The 20,297-nt window shown below is 49.9% G+C and overlaps 1 protein-coding gene across 1 annotated transcript in view; it reads right to left on the reverse strand.

Moving 5' to 3' along the window:
- GPSM1 (G protein signaling modulator 1) overlaps positions 1-20,297 on the reverse strand; it is a 64,062-nt gene that overhangs the window by 37,183 nt on the left and 6,582 nt on the right. Inside the window, exons 2-8 of the mRNA XM_066332888.1 lie at positions 6,042-6,263; positions 5,492-5,627; positions 5,033-5,175; positions 3,782-3,905; positions 2,438-2,553; positions 2,104-2,259; positions 386-494 (exon numbers count right to left, since the gene is read on the reverse strand). Coding sequence (XP_066188985.1) covers positions 386-494; positions 2,104-2,259; positions 2,438-2,553; positions 3,782-3,905; positions 5,033-5,175; positions 5,492-5,627; positions 6,042-6,263 — 1,006 coding nt within the window. The remainder of the gene's footprint in view (positions 1-385; positions 495-2,103; positions 2,260-2,437; positions 2,554-3,781; positions 3,906-5,032; positions 5,176-5,491; positions 5,628-6,041; positions 6,264-20,297) is intronic.

Consider the following 20,297-nt stretch of genomic DNA (forward strand, 5'->3'; position numbering starts at 1 on the left):
CAGGACACTCAGCTGGAACCTCCCTGTGCTCAGGAAAGAGGGATTTTACAGACTAGAGACCACCTGAGTGCCTTCACACCTGCTGGGTGTTGTGCAGCCAGTGGACAAGTGCTCAGGTCCTTTCTTACTCAAAACATTGATTAAGAGCAAAGTACAGCTCATACATTTGCTGCAATTAAGGGGAAGGCAGGGAACCTCCCATCAAAAGAGGGTTTTCCAGCCAAGCTCTGCAGTTCCTAAGAACACCACTGAAACAGCACAGAGAGAAGGGCTTTCCAGAGCACTGAGAGCCAGGTGACTGCATTAATATAACTTATTGGAATAAAATAGGCTTGCTCTCACCAGGGGTCACAGGTTCCCTCTGATCTGCACCAGCTTCTCTTACCTCTTGGGAGATTTCCAGATGTTTCCTTGCAAAGTGCAAAGCCTGTTCATGGCTCCCCAGGGACACGTAGGCATTGCCAAGACTCCAGCAGGCTCTTCCTTCTCCCACCCTGCAGAACAGGAAACTGTCAAACCACAGAAATGCTGGGCAAAGCCCAGCAGGGCCTTTTGGAGAGCACTGGCAGCCAGGCTCCTTGCTCTGCTTCCACCTCCACAACGGTTCTCTACACTGGAAAAATAAATGTGCTGGGCATCTTCTACTCTTCTTACACCGAGCTCAGCAAGAGCTGGGGATGGAGAACAGCCTGGGAAGCAGCTCTGAACCCACAGGGACAAAATTCAAGTGCTGCAGCAAGGGCCAGGATGGTTTGGCTTCACTGGTGAGCACCAGCCCGAGAGGAGAAGCCAGAGCTGCTGCCCAGCTTCCACCTCCCACAGCCAGGGCTCCTCTCCAGAGCTGCACAGAGAGAGTGTAACGTCCAGCTCTGGTTCATCAACAGCCCAGAGCTAAACCAGCAAGAAAATGGCAAGGAGGAAACATTGCAGGCAGGCAGCAGCTCCAGCTGAGCCCCAGCACTGCATCACCAGAGTGAGCACAGAGCATGAAACTGCACCCAACAGAGGACAGGGACAGATTTCCACCAGGTCTCCAGGGCACTGCTGCTGGTTTTCAGGAGCCAGGGAAAGCAGGGTAATGTGGAGCCCAGACCCCCAGCCTGGCTCCCTGGAGCTCCAGCAGCTGTTTGCAGGAGCAGGCAGAGCCTCCTGCTCCCCAGAGCCTGCTCAGCTCTGCAAAACGAGCAGATGTGGGGGGAGAAGAGATAAAAAAAGCACCTGGGGGCGCGGGGGGAGGTTCAGCATGACTGCAACTCCCTTTTCAGAGGTTTGGGCGGGTTGATCAGCATTTCAACGTTTTTCTTGTCACCCTGTTCAATACCTTCTGCTCACAAGGGTGTGCGTTCCCAGAAATGCAGGAGCCCACAGGCCTGCACCCCCACAGCATGATTCACCCTTGGGTGGGATTGTGCCTGCCCTGAGCAGAGCTGCCCGGGTGGTGGCACAGCTCTCCCATCCTGATGTCCCTGCTCCATCTAGTGGAGGACACTCAGCCTCCAAGGGAATTCAGCTGAACGAGTCACTTCAGCTGCAGGAGGGCTCAGGATCATCCAGGAAAAAGGAACAGACCTCTCAAAAAATTTACGAAATTTAAGAAAAATTAAAAGGCTAACCCCTCTGAAATAAGGAGGAGCAAGACCAAGAAACAAGATACATGATCTCCATGCAACATCATTTGTACATGGAGGTTTCCAGCATCAACCCAGAGCAACAGGGCAAAGTGAAACATTTTGTGTACCCCAAACACACAGAGCTTTTAAGGAAAATACAACTTTTGTGAACATAAGTGAGCTCTCCAAGGCCCTCCTGCGGTAACACAGCAGCAGCCACTGGCACAGCATGGAGCACCAGGCATTTTCTTGAAGTAGCTCTCATTAGAAAGCTCACTCAGCCCAGACAGGCAAGCACTGAGGGCACAATCTCCTCTCAGGTTTGAATGACATGAGAAAGGTGAATCATGTCGTGTTTTTCACAGATGATTGGACAAAAGACTGGCTGCGCAGAGATTTCTAATGACTTCTAAGCACACACATCACTGGTGCTTAACCCCAGCAAGGGAGGACAGTAAGTCAGAGAAGGGTCAGGGGTCTTCAGTGCCCTTACCTGTCTCCCAGCTCCTGTGCTATCACCAGGTGCCTCAGGTGGTACTCGATGGCTTTTTCATAGTCTTGAAGCAGTGTGCACGTGTTCCCCAGGCTGTAACAAGCTTGGGCTTCTACTGCTTGATCTCTGAGCTGTCTGGAGAGCTGGAGTGTTTTCCTGCAGCAAACAAAGAGCCCTGGTCACTGCCAGACCACAGGGAACATCACACCTTGGAATAACACCCTGCATCACCCACCACAGCAGCCCTGCCAGCCCAGGTGCCTTGTCACAGCCCCTGGAGCTGAGGGACTGGCTGTGACAGCTCAGGATTCCCAGGGAGCAGCCCCTCACTCACTTGTAGTACTCGGCAGAGATGTCGAACCTGCCCAGGAAGATGTGGGCGTTGCCCAGGTTGCTGTAGGCTCGGCGCTCGGCTGCTTTGTCCCCAAACTCCTTGGCAATGGCCAGGCGCTGCAGCAGACACAGCTCAGTCAGCACAGGGACACCTTTCTGACCCCACAGCAGCTTCCCTGAGAGCCAGCTTTTAGGGCTGCTGAATGAATGAATATTGGGACCACTGGGACACGTCTTAAAACATGATTTATTGCCTCAGTGTCAAGGAGTGAGAACGTCCTCACCACACACGCCAGGAGTTGGTGGTCAGTGGTCACAGGACCACAGGTTACAAGAGGTTTTAAAGGTTTATTAGGTAATAATCTACTGTTTTAACTTTCACACCAATGGCTAATTAAACTGTATCACACATCCTGCTGCAATGTGGGCTTTCTTTATCCTACCATAGAGTGACACACAATCCTACAGAACTACACCTTAAAACTTATTATTTTTATCATTACTTCTACATCTTAACTTCAAAACATTAAAACTTTCCACTACCTAGCTTAACATGTCTCTATCTATATTGCAAACTCATATTCCTGCTTCTGATCTCTAAAGCTGGAAGCCTTTTCCATGGTCTCAGGTTAAACCCTGCATTCATTTTGATATTTGGGCCTGCAGGCACAGGGTTTGGAGGATTTTTCTGTGCCTTGATTTCCCACAGGCTGCAACAGGAGTGGGACAGAGGTTTCCTGCTGCACAGGGGTGGAGGAGCAGGAAACCTCTCCCTCTTCTGCAATTCAGCATCAGGAAAGGCTCTTGGAAAGTGGGAGTGATGCTGCACCCCAGTGCTGTCTCCCCAGCATTTAAAAACCAGAGGAGCAGTGAGTTTCCACCTTCCACAGCAAAGGAACTGACACACAACTGCAACTGAAGCTAAATTGCATTTGAATTGGGGCAGGGACTTTGTCACCTCACCTCCCTGTAAAGCTTTGCAGAAAGTTATTATGTTCTACAAGCAGCATTTATTCTTGATCAACAGCTCTTTCAGCAGCTTAATTAAATTCATGGCTTGCATTTATTAAAATCTAGACTGAGACAAATTAAGAGCAGGAAAAAAAAAACCACAAAAAACCCTTGCCAGACCCAGCTGCAACGTGCCCTTGGATACCTCCTTTGGTTTCCAAGCCAACAGCACCCTTCCCTCAAGCTACTCACAAGATGCTGATGGGGACTGGAGTAAGATTTGCTCGGTGTGAGTTGATACAAATGGGTTCACACAGGAGGGAGGAAAAAGCTGGGGGAAACAGCTCCCTGTGCCTGCTGGGCTGTGGTGAGAAGGAAAGAAAGGGGCTCCTACCTCCTTGTGGAAGGCGATGGCCTCACTGAAGTTGCCCAGTAAGTACTGGGTGTTGCCAAGGTTGCCATAAGCCCGGCCCTGGGCAGCTCTGTCCCCCAGCTCCTTCACCAGGGACAGGTTCCTCCTGAAAGAAACCAGGGCAGAACATCCATGAGCCACAGCCCTGCAGGGAGCACGGTGAGGAAACTTGCACAGAAAGGAAGGAGAGCCAGCCCTGGAGAAGCCATTTCCCTCCCAAGCACTTGGGCACAGATGTCAGCTGGTGACCTGTGCTGGACACCCCTGGGAGCTCGTGCCAAGCCAGAGGTGCAGGTCCTGCTGCTCTGGCCCCTCAGGCAATGGGTGGCTCCGTGCAGGAATCCCAGCTGTGCTCACACATCTGCTCTGATCCACCCCACATTCAATCAGAAACAGGCACAGCACCGGGGCACAGGAGGATTTCCCTGTCCTGCTCCAGGGAGAAAGATCCCCAGTGCCATGCCAGGGCTCTGCTCTGGGAGCTTCCTGGCACTTCTGTGTCTTGTTTTTGTCCCCTTTACACACACAGAGCACATAGAGAACGCTGGAGCACTCACCACGGACACAAATCTGGCCCCGGCTATGCTACATGCACCACTCCTTGGAAAAAGGGTGGTGAGCTATTTATAGGCACTATCACATCCTCAGATATGAGATCTTATCACTCTCTTCACTTAAAAAGCCTGTTTTAAAAACTGCATCACAAAAGCAGAACTCTGAAGTAAGAGGAGAAACACACAAGTCAAAAATTCTGGTGCCAACCTTCCTGCGTGGCACATGATGGTGATCTTTGAAATGATTGAGGAAAAGGAAGGTTGTGATAAAGGAGATAAAGTGGAGCTCCTTGAGAAGAAAACCAGGACTTCAAAGTGACTCTTCCCTTGGGTGACAGGGATGGAGAGAAGCAGGGATCCATCCTCACAGAGGCCAGCAGAGAGCAGCAAGGGCCACAGGAGCTGAGAGTTCAGTTCCCCAACACAGCTCTGGGAAGGAGCAGACTGGTGCACTTCATTGCATGATCACGATTCAAACCACAGCAAGTTCAGCAAAGCCAATGCCAGCAGGAATTTTAGCTCAGATTTTATAAAAGACCTTTCCTCACCTTCCTTGGGATTAATTTGCCAACAGCTTGGCATCTCAGGGAAATATTCCTTATCTATTACAACCTGCAAATTCTCAATCAATGGCCCTGTTCCCTGCAGGAGAAGGGGCTGCCCAAGCTTGGATACTTACTCATAATATTCTGAAGCTTTCTGTAGTGTGTCCTTGACTTCCTGAGGCAGGTAGCCCGGGTCCTGGGCTGTGTTCCAGGATAAGTGCTTTCCCTTTGCATGGTAAACATTTCCTATGTTATAGAGAGCTCTGGCTTCACCTACCTATAGGGAAGAACAGGAGCAAGGAATTACACTTCACATCCCAGTGTGGACATTTCCACTGCTGGGCACAGATGCTCAGAACCACAAGCCCCCATTTTCCTTTCCCATCCTTCAGAACCACAACCCCCCATTTTCCTTTCCTTTCCTTTCCCATCCTCATCCTCACAGCAGCACAAGATGTGGGATGGCAGCCAGGAGGAACAGCTTCACCCTGCAGCACCTTCCTCCAAAGCTCACCTCCACCAGATCACTTTTACTGACTTGCAGACAGGTTCTTTTTAAAGCCAGGAAATATTTCCTGTTGCAAGCCCATTACCTTGTCTCCCTGCTCCCGAGAAATGTCCAAGTGTCTCTGGCAGCACACCACAGCTTCATCAAACTGCCCCAGTATTTTCAGGGTATTCCCAAGGTTGCCACTTGCCTTGGCTTCTCCAATTCGGTCCCCAATGGTTCTACAAGATGAAGGTGTTGAAGAGCTCAGAGGGTTTTGTTCACCAGCTGCTGGAGGCAGATTTAAGCTGCAGCTTCCCAGCACAGACATCAGGCTGGAGAGCTTCCCACAGGTTCCCACAATTCTGAAGACAGATTCTTGTTCCCTATTTGCAGTTTCAGAAGTGCTCTAATGACTGGGGACAGAAGTAGACATTGCCCTGCCCTTGCTCCAGACACCTTCCTCACACCCACATCCCTTTCTCCACTTCCCTGCTCTGCAGGAGCTGACCCACCCTTGGTGTGTCCCATGTTCTCCACAGGACAAGCACCCTCAGGGCCAGTTCTGGATGTGTATTTCTGGGTTCAGACCCCACAGAACCTGCCCTCACTCCAGGCTGTGTCTGGTGAGGACAAAGCAGTGCTGACACACTCACCTGGCCAGGGTAAGGTCGTGTTTGTGGTACAGCAGGGCCTTGGAATACTCCTTTAGGTAGAAATAGGCATTGCCTAGCTGGCTGTAGATGGCACTGAGGGTCTTCAGGTCCTCTGTCCCCACTTGCACTGCTGCTTCAAAGAAGGCTGCCCCAGCTTTGAAGTCCCCAGCCTTGCATAAGCGCTCTCCTTCCAGGGCCAGTTCCAGGCAGGATGCCTCCATCCTGCCAAAACCAAGGGAATTGTTTCCAGAGGAGGTTGGCTGCAGTGCTCCCACTCTGCTCTGCAATGGTTACAGTTTGTTTCATTGCACACCTTTACATTTTCCCCTGGACTCAAATCACAGCAGCATCCAGATTCCACCTTCAAGGGGAAGGTGTCCCCGCCCACGGCAGGGGTTTGGAATGGGATGGTCTTTAAGGTCCTTTCAAACCAAACCCATTCTGAGATTCTCTGATTTACAGACCATATCTGCAAGCAGCCAAAGGCAGCCCCTGGGCTCCCAGCAAGAATCTGGACAAGAAGCTCAGGGCTCGTGGCTCCAAGCCATGGAATCATCACAGGAGTAACACCTGTTTTCCTTCCAGCTGCGGCAGAAGCCACACATCCAGGTATTAATACCTGAACCATTTTCCCTGGGGTTACAGAGAGGGAAGCCAAATTGTAACAGGTTTTTGCTGGATACCAGAGAAAACCCTGGACTGTGCAGATTTTCTTGGCTGAGCAGCTCCCAGCGCTCTGTGTCTGCTTTCCATTAACTCTCCTGCTGTCACTTTTTCCACAGGCACTCGGCACACTGGCCCCCAGGCCAGCTTTCCTCCCGTGCATTTTCTGACACCTTTGGCACTGGCACACTCCATGCTGTCAGAAAGAGCACTGTGAGCAGTGACAGTTCTTCAAGAGAAAGAAAACACTCCCCTCTGAGTGCTCCATCAAATCCTCTCTATATCACAGCTGTCCCTTTAGAACATGCCTATCTCAAATTCTCCAAAGTGGCTCCTCTTTGCTTTCCCTGGAAATGTCCTGCCTGCTGCAAAGCCAGCCCCTTCCCAAGGGGGATGGACACAGCATGTTCCTGCTCCTCTGTCCTGATGCTTCTCTCTGCTCTTTTAAAAATAAATTGAGCAGGAAAAGTCAAAACTATCTAGGTCAAAGGTGGACATCTGCTGAGAAAAAACCAGAGCTCCTCTGTCCAGAGGCAGAACAGCAAAAGTCTGTCAGAAGATAATAAATGCCCACAGGTGGTTTCCAGTCTGTTGTCAGCACTTGGAGGAAGTTTGTGGTACCCAGCCCAAGAGCACAACTTGCCCAGCTAACTCCTCCTGGAGCTGAGACCTGGAAGATGTTTCCCCAAAGCCAGCCAGAAGCCCAAGGCCAGGCTCAGCCCTGCAATTCAGGAGCTCTGCAGACCAAGCACAACTTGCCTTGCACACACCAGCTCCAGAACACAGCTCCTGCTGCTGCAGGCTGTGCTCTCACATCTCCTGCCACCCCACACCAGCACTGAAGGGGCACAGAGCAAACACCAACCCTGCCAGGTTTTCCCTACAGACACCAGCCCCGCCAGGTTTTCCCTACAGACACCAGCCCTGCCAGGTTTTCCCTACAGACAGGCAGAACGGTGCTTGCTCAGCTGCCAGGAAACAAAGGCACCTCCTCCATGAGCAGTTCATGAACTGCCTGAAATCCAAGCCCATTCCCCTGGCAATCTCCCTGCTGAGTTAGCTCCATGTGATTCCAAACACCCAGCTCTTGGCATCCTCCAAAGCAGGACAAGCACAAGGACTGGCCAAATAAAAGAAAAACAGCACAATACCTAGTTTTAAACTTTCCTTCCAAACACACCTGTGACCTCTTCTGCCTCACTGTTCATTTGTTCCCAAAGCCACCAGGTAACAAGAGGGAGAAGGGGGTTGTGAAGCATCTCCTGTGATCTCCCACCTCAAACTCCCACACAAACATTCATTCCAAAGCAAAGCCCACACTGGAGTGGCTCTTTCATTTAAACAAGAAAGCTGCTTCTGTTTGATAGCAGGAATAAAAATATTAAGATTAAAAACGTTTAATTTCTCTCTACTGATCCTCTTGCTAGACCACATGAAAATTAATAAGTTTCTACCTGGGGATCCCACCAAAATTTCATCAGTCCCAGGATACATCCATGGTTTGTAGATCCTGCATCATCATCAGGTATTGACAAGTCTCTGCTGATACATCCCAAACAGCCCAAAGGAGCTTTGGGACTGAAGGAAGACAAGAAACACCTTGTACTCCAAATCAGCAGGATTAACTTCAGGCAGCTTAGTGGGGATGAGTCTCGAGAGGACCTGAAATGCAGGAATGAGCCACTACCACTGGAGTAAACGCTGGATTCCAGTTAGAAGGTGGCAGAGACAGAAGCAAACTAACTAGAGTTTGAATTTCAACCCAACTTGAGCTTGAATTTCAACCCACTTTAAGCTCAAATTTTAAACCAAATAAAACTCTTCCCAATATCCAGGTTGTCTTTGAGAAATTGAGTTCATCAGCTGTAAACAGTCCAAAAAACCGGTGTGGAGCCTGATTGGCTAAATTCATGGCACTGCTGACCAGCTCATGTGGAACTTTTGGGTGATTTTAAGAGCTTGAAGCGAAGGTTCCCATTCCCACAGCAACGCAAGCCAGGTGCACATTGCAAGGGTGGGACCACACCACACATACCCCAAAGTGAATTCTGTGCCCCAGACCCACTTTGTGCCACGCTCACACTCTGTGGGTGCTTCCCTGGTGTTCCCATAGTAACTGTCCAGTGACACGACCTTCCAGTGCACACAGCCCTTTAATTAAAATCTGTTTGTCCTTGAACAGGCTGCTCTGCAGAGTATCTGACTTATCTAATTAGCATCAGTGCTCGGCCTGGGACGTGAGCAAACAGGGGGAAGGGACAGGAGGCTTCTCCTGCATCCTGCTCTGCCTTCGCTGCCTTGGGCATCAAACAAGGATTGCAACAGTTCACAGAAACACAACCCACTTGGAAAACCCACTCGCCCTTCAGAGCTGGTTTTGGGAAGCACCTTTGCATGCAGTTCAGTCACTTCAGGCTCAAAAGCACTCAGGAGCACAATGCCAAGGGCAGGGGAATCAACTAAAGGTCAAGGAACAAATTCAAGCGCGCTAAAATTCCACTTTAAAAAGCTTCCAAAGCCCACAAAACAGAGCTGAAAGGACGAACCTGAACCATCCTGACAGAGCAGTAAAGGGAAAAGAGTCAATGACAACCAGGTCCAAGCCCTCCCCTACCTCTTCTGTTACCTGTGCATTTTCTGAACATACACCTAGAGCTCTAAAGCCACTGGCACAAGGAAACAGTGAGGCTGAGGCCACATTTAAATGCAGTGTTTGGCCACAAATGCACTCAGCAATCTGCCCAGAATTCTGCCAGGGGAATGAGTGGGTGGCAGATGAGTTGGTCCCCATCAAAGTGACACCTGCCAGTCTCCAGGCCAGGAATGGATGTTGCTCCTCACACTCACAAAGCAGAAAAGGGTGACCTTCCACTGTGCAGCGACAGCCAGGAGGAAACCCCTTCCCAATCCAACATGGGCAGGGCCTCCCCTCCCTCCTCCTCAAGTTTGTCTTTAATGGATAACTGATGTGAAGGCAGAAAGAGCTGAGAAAAACGGGAGGAGCAGCCTTGAACAAGAATTCCCAGGGTCACCCATCACTGCCAGGCAGCAGCTAATGAGGAGCTGGAGCACAGATTGCCTTTTTGCCTGCTGCAAGCCTGTTCAAAGAACTCCACAGCAAAAAAACGTGCCTTTGGAAAGGGTAAAATACAAAAACTCATATATATCAAATGTTTCCAGCAATTTGGAGAAGGCAGAGAGTCCCAGGGGTGCTGGGGAAGCCAAGGACAGTGTCAAGTGAGAAATAACAGGAACAGCACAAGGTGCCACCAGTGCCATTATCAACCATCAGCACGACTGCTGTCAAACACTATAATTGGGATATTATAATTGGGGGATGATAGAGGTCCCCAGAGTGGGAACACCACACACTCAGACCTCCCAACACCCTGCTCAGGGCTGCCTTGCTCACAGCAACTTATCACTGCTGCCAACAGATCCATCAGGGTACACAGAAAATTATCCTGTTCACCAGACACAGCCTGGGGTCAGCTGTCCACTGCCTTAAATATTGCAAATATCACAGGGCAAGAGAAGTTCTTCCTGCCTGCAAGGTGAAAATGCCTTAAAAAAAAAGGAGAAAAGAAAAGGTATTTATAGATATTTGATTCATGTTGGTGGGGGCGATTGCAAAACTCATTCCCAATCAGACCTTGTGTGGTTCAAAACTCCAAGCTTTTAGACAGAAGGTAAGGCAGAAAAAAACCCCATCAAAGTCACCAGGAGTAGTAAAAAAATCTCCCTTAGTATTTCTATTGATATGAGTTTAGTGAAGCAACAGATTTTAGCATCTTACTTGCAATCTGATTAGGTTTTGTACAAAAATAAATCTAATTTCAGAGCACTGGTGACAGGCAATTAAACATTTCTTCCGAACCAAAAAAGGATCAGATTTACCAGGTGCTCAGTGTAAATGCATATTCAATGGCTTAACAAACTAAATGTGCATTTAAATAATTACTTTCTTGAAGGGCGTGCTGCCAGTCAATCAAGCTGGGAATTATTCCCCTTTAGCAATTTCCTTTCCCAGCCCTGCACGGCTGCTGTACCTGAGAGGGAGAGGATGGCTCTGAACCACCAGGGCCAGGTGGCTCCAAACCCTTGGGGATGTGTCCCCTCCACTGATGAGGAGTGGTCCCAACATTTTCCTTTGTTTCCATACCTGAGGAAAGCTCCCAGATCCTCCTGAGGCACAGCCTGAGTTTATTCATAATGAATTTACACTCATTTAGCCTCAGGCCACTGCTCCTCTCTGCCTGGGGCACTCTCCCAAGGGGTTTGGGGCAGTTTACTCTGCCCCAGGCAGGGTCCAGCACATCCACACCGCCTCTCTCTCTCTCTCTCTCACCTGCTCCCAAATTTGCTCCAATCTTTAAGAAAATCCCATTACTTGCTCTTAAATACAGGTGATTTCAACTTCCTAGCCTTAAATACCATCTCCTTGCAGTGGCACTGCACCAATTCATCATTCAGACCCTCTTATCCACACTGCTCCTCTCCATCAGCACCCAAGCAGCAAACCTGGCAGGAGAATGATGAAAATACTCAATTATCTCACTCCTAAATGAGGATCTGGTGGATCCCAAATGTGCTGGCCACGTTTGGCCAGCACAGCCCCTCACTCCCCACCCAACCACATCCCCAGCACCAATCCCCCACTCCTGACAAGAGGGTTTGTGTCTCAAACACAGGCTGGCAAACAAATCAAGATACACATAAAAGGAGCCTGATTCAAAGCACTTTTGGAAGTTGGAAACCAGCACACAGGAGCTGGCTCCCCTCCAGCCAAAGGGCAGAGCCCTTGGGACACCCTGACCTACACCTCACCTCAGCAGTGAGGGGAAGGAAACAAAACCTCCTGTTGAGTTTGGAGAGGAAAAGGTCAGAGATGAAACCCTGAATGCTGCATCAAGTCCTCCCTGAATTCTGAACTGGTTCCAAGCAGCTGGGCCAGACCCCTCCACATCTGGAGGGGAGGAGGTTCCCACTCCACACACTTCCACTGGTAGGAACATTGCAGTGAGTCCTTTCAATGACCCCTGAGCTGAAAATAATAATATCCACAGACACTTAGTGCTGCTGGGGAAGTGTTTGTTCAAGCTGCAGCTCCGGGGATTACCCAGACCCAGCGATTTTCACTGCAGTCTTTTGCTAAGGGCATGAAACAGAAAATCCAAACTCCAGGGAGTTCTGGAAGCTGCTGGCTCCAGATTTCCTGTCCCCTCACTGATGCAGCATCAGTGCTCCACAGTAGTCATTTCAGCTAATTGCTATCTACCATTAGCTGCAGAGTACTTACGAGGGATTCAATTCCACTGCATATTTGCTAATAAATCCCAAATGACACTGAGGAAGACAGCTGTATTTAGCTGCCTTTACCCTCTTATTAGCAGTGCTGAATAAGACCCCATTTCAATGGGGAATGGCTCCAACAAGCTGCGTCATTGTCAGAAATCCAAATTCAAAGTCCCCACTGCCTGCTGGAAAGCAAAAGTCATCCAGCATCCCCCTGCTTACACAACCTCTGTGGCTTTGATCCCTGGGGATGGGAGAGCAGAGGACAGATGGGAGTTATTTGCTGTTTCCAGAGCATTTTATGAAACAGCTTATGATTCTGAGTTGGTAGGTGCAGAAACTTCAACCCAAGGACTCTAAAATATTTTGCAGAGGTGCGAGGGCAGCAATTACACCATTTTTCAAAAAGGCAGCTGAGGCTCTGTGGGCAAACGATGCCTCGCTATGAGTGTGCTGTAGAGAAGGGAAAGGAATCCAGGAGCCATGGCTAGGGAGAGCCAAGGGGAGCTGCTCCAGCAGGAATGAGGTGCAGCACTTTCCATCCAGGCAGGGATGCTCCCACAGCTCAGCACAATGCCAAACAAGCACTGAGGACTCCCAAAGAAAAGTCCCCAACTCCAGGAGCTGAAGATATCCCTGACCTGCAGAAACCTGATCCACACCTGCGAGGTTTGGGCCCTCAGTAAATGATACACTGGCAACAATTCTCTGGAATCCACGACCCAAATGCTGCCCACAAATCCAGCTGGAGCCACAGGAAGAACAGAGAGCAAAAGGAAATTTTTCTGTGTCAGCTGAGGAGTGAAATTTCTAACAGGCAATGAGCACAAATTTAAGTCATTGTGCTCCAAAATTACTCAAGTATCAAAGGACTACCATGGATGTAATTAACTTCCAGCACTTGAAAATGCTCAGACAAGATTAAGGTGCAAATGTGAATTTCATCTCAGCCTGGTTAACAGTTTCACTTGATAGCCAGTTTCAAAGCACTTAAATTATAAGATGCAAATACTTTACAGGGTCTGAGGCAGTGATGATTAAGGAGATATCAATTTGAAAATTAATTCATTAAAACATGTTCTGACTCCCAAAGGGAAAAAAAAATTATTATTAATCCACCAAATGTATGAACTGATCAAATTCTCTGAAGGAGAACTGTGCAGGAGAACTCACTTTCAAGCAGAGTGAGAATGAAATGAGCCTGGAACACAGTTTCTTTGCACAGCTCATCAGCAGGGCAAAAACCCAACCACCAGCAGCCATCTGAGAAAAAAAAAGAAATAAATGTAGAGGCCAGGAGCACCAGCCTGGCAAGCACAAGTGGAGTCATGATGCTGATGCTTGAGGATGCTCTTTCCTCCCCAGAAACACAAACCCCAGCAGTTTATCTCGTTCCTGCAACATCTGACCCTGAAATGTGCCCTGCAGAGCACCAGGCAAACCAACACCTTCAACAGGATTAAAACAGGATTTTAGACATTCCTATTCTGTCAGAGAGGAGGCTTGGAATGAACTCAGGACAAGGAAGGAAGCTTCCTGAGTTTTCCAGGAGTATTTTGCTTTCTTGTACAACACCAGCACCTTTAATGAGGTTAATCCATCAGGCTGCCATTAAACAGCACTCTGGGGCTGATTTCACCAGCACTGAAGTGTTATTTCCTTCAGTCACTTCCAGAATTCCGAGAGCAGCAGAGGACATGAAGGCTGAGAGGCTTTTCATGACAAACTTACTCTGGCAATCGGGTCAACACATCTCTCACTAAAATATATGCTGTGATTTAAACAAACATGCTGCAGAATCCAGCAGGTTACAATTACCATATACATTAGGAAAAAAAAAACCAACAGTAATTGCCTTATCAACAGCCACACATTGAAAACAATCAATTCATTTGTTACCTATTTTATTTATGCCATTCAGCCTCTACTACCCACCAGTACAGAGGAGCTCATTCAGGTCAGTACTGAAAATGGGCAAGTCCTGGTTTGGAGGGTTCTTTCCAAGTTCAGAACCATAAATGAGAGATGTGCAGACATCTCCTCTCTAAAATTGCCCTCAGACACCCAGTGGGGGCTCAGCCAGGTCCCATGGGAGCAGCCTGGATGCTGTCCTGGGATGGGAGAAGGCGCTGCCTGAGCCAGGGATGAGTCCCCATGGATCACAGTGGGACTCCAACATGACTGAGACAGCTCTGACAACATCACAGCCTCCCCCAATTCCTGCCCCAGGGTCCTGCCACCCCCAGCTGCTGCCTGGGTCAAGCTCAGCTCCACAAGTGCCACCAGCACAATGGTCCCAGTTGTTCTGAGCAGCTGCACTGGCTGTGTGAGGTTTCCTTTCCTGCACAACCTTCTCAAGTGAAAGCAAGGCTTGTTTTCCCACAGGCCTCAGTCTTTTCTCCGTTTGAGCTGCCTGGAAACCCCTCCAGCTGCAGCCCCCACTTCTCCTTCCTCTCTCAGCCTGCCAAGCTGCTCCTGCCTCAGAGCACGGGCTTGCAGCAAGAAAACAACTGTATAAGGAAAAGGTGCTGCCAAGCCCCAGAAACATCAGGGACTGCAAATCCCAGCCAGCCAAAGGAGCCAGCAGGTTCTTGCCCAGGTCCCACCTCCTGGAGGCTGCACACACTCCCCATGTGTTGCCTCTTTCCTGCCCACAGCCCCTGCAAACCACAGGCCATGCCCATGGCACGGCCACGGGATCGTCATCGTGATGCAGCAGAAAAGGAAACCACGACAAAGTTCACACCACAGCTTTTTCCACTGACTCCACAGCAACCTCCAGCCGATTTGGTTCTGTTCCCTTCCTGTCTCATCTGCTTCCGCCAGCCCCAAGCCAAGGGCTTCAGTCCAAGGGAGAAGAGCCTTTGGGATCCATCAGAAAACTCACACCCTGAGCCTGGGCCATGCAGGCTTTGAGCCAGGGAGGTGCTGAGTGATCAGCTCACACCAGGAGATGCTTAGGATGCTCTACAGCACCAGCACTCGCACCTGAAAGGGGTTTGGATGGGATCTCAGTGACAGAGCCAGCACAAACCTGGTCCTCGCACTTCCTGCAGAACTCACTGAAGAGCAAATAGCAGGAGCCAGACAAATCCAGTGAATCCAAACTTGCAGCAGCTCCTTTTTCAAATGACCATCAGGTAAAGGCTGTGAGGAGGGTGAAATCAAGCCAGAGCACGCCAGGGAGAGCCTGTGAGAGCCCCTCCCTCAGTGATTCCAGCCCTGAGTGCCCAAAGCAGAGCGATTCACAAAGGTGGCTCTCCCGGGTCACACAGGGCACATGGGCAGAGCTGCTGCCAGGGCTGAAGGACAGATCCTGCCAGCCACCAGGACAGATTGCTGTTGGCAAAGCTGCAGCACAGCAGATTGCACCAATTTCACATTGTTTTTCTGCAGCTGTTCTCCTGCTCAGAGGGCTGTTTAAAGCATTGCTGTGCTCTCCCTGAGAATTCCAGGGGTGCCAAAAAATCAGCCATCAGCCCAGAGACACTCATGGGTTTAAAAGGCCAACAGAACAAGAGCTCACACTGAACACTGCCCTTCTTCCTGTGTTACACAGCCACAGGGAATCCCTCTGGATTTTGTAAAGATAATTCCACATCTGTCAGAAAAACAAGAGAAGAGGCTCTCCAGGAGCTCAAATATCAGCCAGGTGTCCACTGCAACCCTTGCCAGCACCTCTAAAACTGTTCCTCCAGCTCCTGAGTGCAAACCCAAAGCCAGCAGAACCAGCACCAGAAGTACTTCAGGGTTCTGAAAAAAAAAAAAAAATCTGTGCCTCCCAGCAGAGGAATGTGCAGCTCCAAGGGTGGCAGGATTCCCGGAACACCAAGGTGAGAATTCCGCTTGGCTCCTCCATGGAGAGCAGCCCCTCTTGTCTGGCACCGTGCTGGGTGTGTGCTGCCTCTGCAGGGAAGCCTCCAGCATCCTGCAGGCTGCTTTCCCTGCTTCCACAGCACCGTGGGACTGAGCCCTCCACCGCATCTCCCCAGGTTTTTAGCACTTCTGTGGCTCCATGGGAAACGTCCACCCTGGAAATACTTTTGTGCAAATCAAGCACGGGGAGGCAAGTCCTGCTCTGCCCCACACACAGCATCGGTTTGGCTCTGACACTGTGGCATTAGTGCAGTTCCATCACAGGTGTGAAGAGCAGCAAATGTATATTTTGAGAAGAGTTTGTCACGTAGATCATATCCTTTATGTGTGAAGTGGGCTCTGGTCCTGCCCTTCCACAAGGGGAAGAGATCATGTTCCTTAAAAAATCTTCTCAAATACAGCAAGAATTCTCCTCTCCACAGGCCTGTTTTGGGTTTGATTTAGATCCTTCTTGCAACTTCACAGGTATAGCAGTGAGTTTACAGACCACAGGCTGCTGCTCTGGAGCTCTGGGAGGATTCCCTGCTCCCCTCCTGCCTCACACTGGTGAGAGAAGGGAGAATCCAGCATGAGCCTTACACACAGGCCCAAACCCAGGGAGCCCATTTATCCTGACAACTGAATTATGTATGTCTGCAGAAAAAGAAAATCTCTGCTCCTGCACAGAGATATCGTCATCATCCAGCAGTGAAAAAAAACCCCACATGGCATAGCACCAGGCTGCATGGAAAATGTGCTTCAGGAGCAGGGAAGGGAGGAGGAGACAGCTGACAAGACAGCTCTTACCTTAACCCCTAAGGGTGGCGGGCTGGAGGAGCTGTGCCATGCTCTGTTTCCACAGGGATTTCGTGTGCTGGAGGAGCCTGCCTGCTCTAATCCAGGGCATTCCAGAGAGGCTGCATTTGTGCTGCACAAACAGCCTCCACCAACCTTTCAGGAGCAGTTCCATCCACCAACACACATGGCTTTAATTGGGGATGGGTTGGTTGGTTGTTTTTTTGTTTTTTTTTTTTTTTTTAACTTCCATTCCAGTCACATGTTGGGAGCTGTTACTTTTCTCTCCTCTGTGTGTATCTGGATGGCTGCATTCTCACTCTCTTGCCTGAGCCATGCCAGCCTCAGGCAAGCAGCAGCTCCGAGAGCGTCAGCCTTGACAAATGACTCAGTTCTGTCTGGAGCCAGGTCTGCAAAGCATCTCCTGCCTTGCCTTCCATTCCCAAGCTGATGCTCACACAGCTGCCCTGGGCAGGTGAGCCCTGCCCTCAGCACATGGGCTTGGAGCTCTTCAAAGCAGAGCTGGAACTCCCAGAAAACTGAGGGGAATTCCTGAGTCACACTGGGGGAACCTCACCCAAGACCATTCAGGAAGGGGTTTCCACCACAGGAGAATCACTTTGCTCGGTGCAGGGAAAAAACACATTTTTCTCTGCTCACTCCTCATCCTTAAGTGCCAGATCCGCTGCTGGTCCCCTCTGCAAAGTGGTCACAGACTGGCACAGCCGGAGACAACTTTCTGCCAAAAACACTGGTGCCAAAGGATGGTTTCATTGAAGAGAACACCTTGCAGAGTGAGTTTTCCTTTTCTTCAGAACAGCAGAGGACAATGTGGGTATTTTCAGTCATTCCATTATTAACTCCTCAGACACCTGAGCACACTGCACAAGCTCCCTGTGGATCAGGATCCCTCAGAGCCTGTGGTACCTGCTGGAGCAACCCCTGCCTGCCCTCCCAGCAGGGCACACGAAAAGGGATGAACACACAGAAAACAGCAGCTTTCCTTTCTCCCCTGCCTTTACCCAGGAAGGCACCAAACCACAGACTTCCATCAACCAAGCAGCTCATGCTCGTAGTTTCCTGGATTATTGCCCTGATGGAAGCAATTCATACAAGAGCTGGCCAAAGGCTGCAGCCTTAAAATTCTGGGCACATCACAGTGAACTCATATGTTTTATTATTTAGACCCATGCAGGAGCTCAGACACTCGGCTGAACTCAGAGGGCAGGAAATGCCTGGAGGTACACGTGGAGTATCACAGTTCCAGGACATTCAGCTGCTTTGATGGGCCTAAGTCTCTACTCAAGCACCAACATGAGATGCTGGCCCATGGGCTTCCCAGCTGGAATTCACAAGGGCTTGTTTGTCAGGGGAGAAAAAAAAGAAACACCCGTGGTTTAGGAAGCTCAATATTTTCATTTGTTAGTGGCTGGTGGTTTGTATTCCTGCCTTCATGCTGCAGAATGCTCGGCTGATAAACAAGCTGAATCTGATGGCCTCCATGTTCTGCAGCAAGATCCAGTCCCCAGAGCATTTCCTCCATACAAATCTCTGCAGACAGCTGCTAAAAAAAGGGGCTGGTGCTGCTGCAGCACCAGCTGGGATACGGTGAGTGCACAAGGACAGTGAGGACAGGACCCTCCTCAAAGTCCTGGCAGCTCCTGCCCATCCCAAATCCTTCCTGCCAAGTGTCACTGTAGATCTGTGCTTTTCTCTCTCCATCTCCCACCATATCCCAAAAGACAACCATCCCCAAGGCAGGGCAGCTCCACTCACTCACACAATTTAACTTGCAGGGTTTTCTGACAGGGAGCATTGCTCTGTGTCCCTTTTATCCATTTTTAAATTAATGGCTCTCTTCTCAAAGCCTGAGAGACAGGGAACTCGTGGAGTCACAGGTGCCTGAGCACTCAGGGCTGTTCTGCTTTCCTCAAGCCAGTCCCTGGCACTGGGCTCTTCGCAGTGACCAGAGCTCAGGTCTGCTCCTTCTCCCCTGGTTTGCAGGGTTCCCACTACATTCGCAAGGCACACCTTGTAAAGAGGCAGAGCCTGGGATTCAGTTCACCGGCTGGTAACTTCCTCCTAAACAACTCTCTGCTCCCTGTTAGGAGAGAGAGCTGCTGTAATTTGTGTGACATCAGCGCTGCACTGCCCAGCAAAGGACAAAGCCAAGGTCTCCAATTCACAATTAGCACAATTACCCTCACTCCGATGTGGGTAAGGAAATGCTGAAGGAAAGGAGTGGGAGTCAGGACATTGAGCTCCCAGTTTTACCACCTCTGTTCTCTTTCACCCTGAGGGCAATACAATTTCCCACCCTTGAAAACAGGAACGATATTTCCCAGAAAAGCTGCAGTAAAATACTGGTGTTTATCATGCACTCTGAAACCCTGGAACGGATGCAACCCTGCCAGGATCCACTCAGCACCATCACACAAACCATGAATAACAGTAATTAACAAATAGCCCCAGAGAGATGAGTATTAATCAGCACTTCCCAGCTCTTCTTGGGCACGAACGGATATTCCACAGATGGAGTGCACAAAGAGCCACCTCAACTCTGCAGCGTGGCTCACAGAAGAAACTTGTCCCACAGCTAACTAATTTGGGCTGAAGCTGCTGCAGAGCACAGGAAAATGCAGCAATCCACACCAAAATGCCCAGGGAGGTACCACCAGATGCAGGTGAACCCTCAAATGGCACCTGCTGTGACATCCTCCCCAGAGCAAATACAGCCCAGTGCCCTGCAAAATCACAGGAGCATTAATAAAGTCCTGGAAACAGAACCTGGTGCAGCAAACCCCTCTGTTCCACCTGTAAATACACATTTGTGCAGCTCTGTTCATCAAGGCATGGAGAAACTCCACCCCACACATGGATCACTGTCCCAGAAGTGGAGTGGGGCTCGCCCTGAGGAGCTCAGCACAACTAGTAATTATTTGTGCTGCCCTAGAGCAAAGCTGATCTCCTTGTGCTGAGTCTGCTGCTGTCCTACAACAGAAGCCAATCCTCCCAGGGAGAGGCTGCAAATGAAGGAATTTATCCCAAACCCCACCACAGCACCCAGGAAAGGGCTCCCTTTCTCAGGAGCCAACTCTGCTCCCTGGCAGCCAGAAAGTGTCAGGGAAACAGAGCAGGAGCCCCAGGGCAGGAAAGGAGCTCTGTCACCCCTGTGTGCTCAGAGCTGCCTCCAGCAGTCACTCGTGCAGCTCAGAGGCAGCTGCAGACAGAACTGACAGCTCCCAGTCCTGCCCATGCATTTTTAAAAGCAGTTTCCAAGACAAAACATCTGCTCCCAGGTGGAGCATGAACTAGCTCTTACACTGAGCTATGTTATTAGTGTTTTCCCATTTAAGTCCTTTTTTTTGGGGTCTTTCTCCTGCATTAGCCCTTAACTCCCAGGGAGGAGCCCCTCTGGCTGCTCCAGAGGGTGTAAGAGCAAAGGGTAACAGAAAAGCTTGAGGGGAGCCAAGACAATCCAATATTCCTCTTTCAAAAATCCCTCCAGGGGTGGCAGCTGCACAAAGCTACTGATTCACAACAGAAGGTGAAGCTTCTTTAGACAGATCCTGTCTAATCTCAGTCAGAAACGCCTGTGGTTCCAGTGCCTGGCATCCTCGGGCAAAATCCTCTTGCTGAAAGCAAACT

This window comes from Sylvia atricapilla, chromosome 19, assembly GCF_009819655.1.
Source record: "Sylvia atricapilla isolate bSylAtr1 chromosome 19, bSylAtr1.pri, whole genome shotgun sequence".
Classification (NCBI taxonomy): Eukaryota; Metazoa; Chordata; class Aves; order Passeriformes; family Sylviidae; genus Sylvia; species Sylvia atricapilla.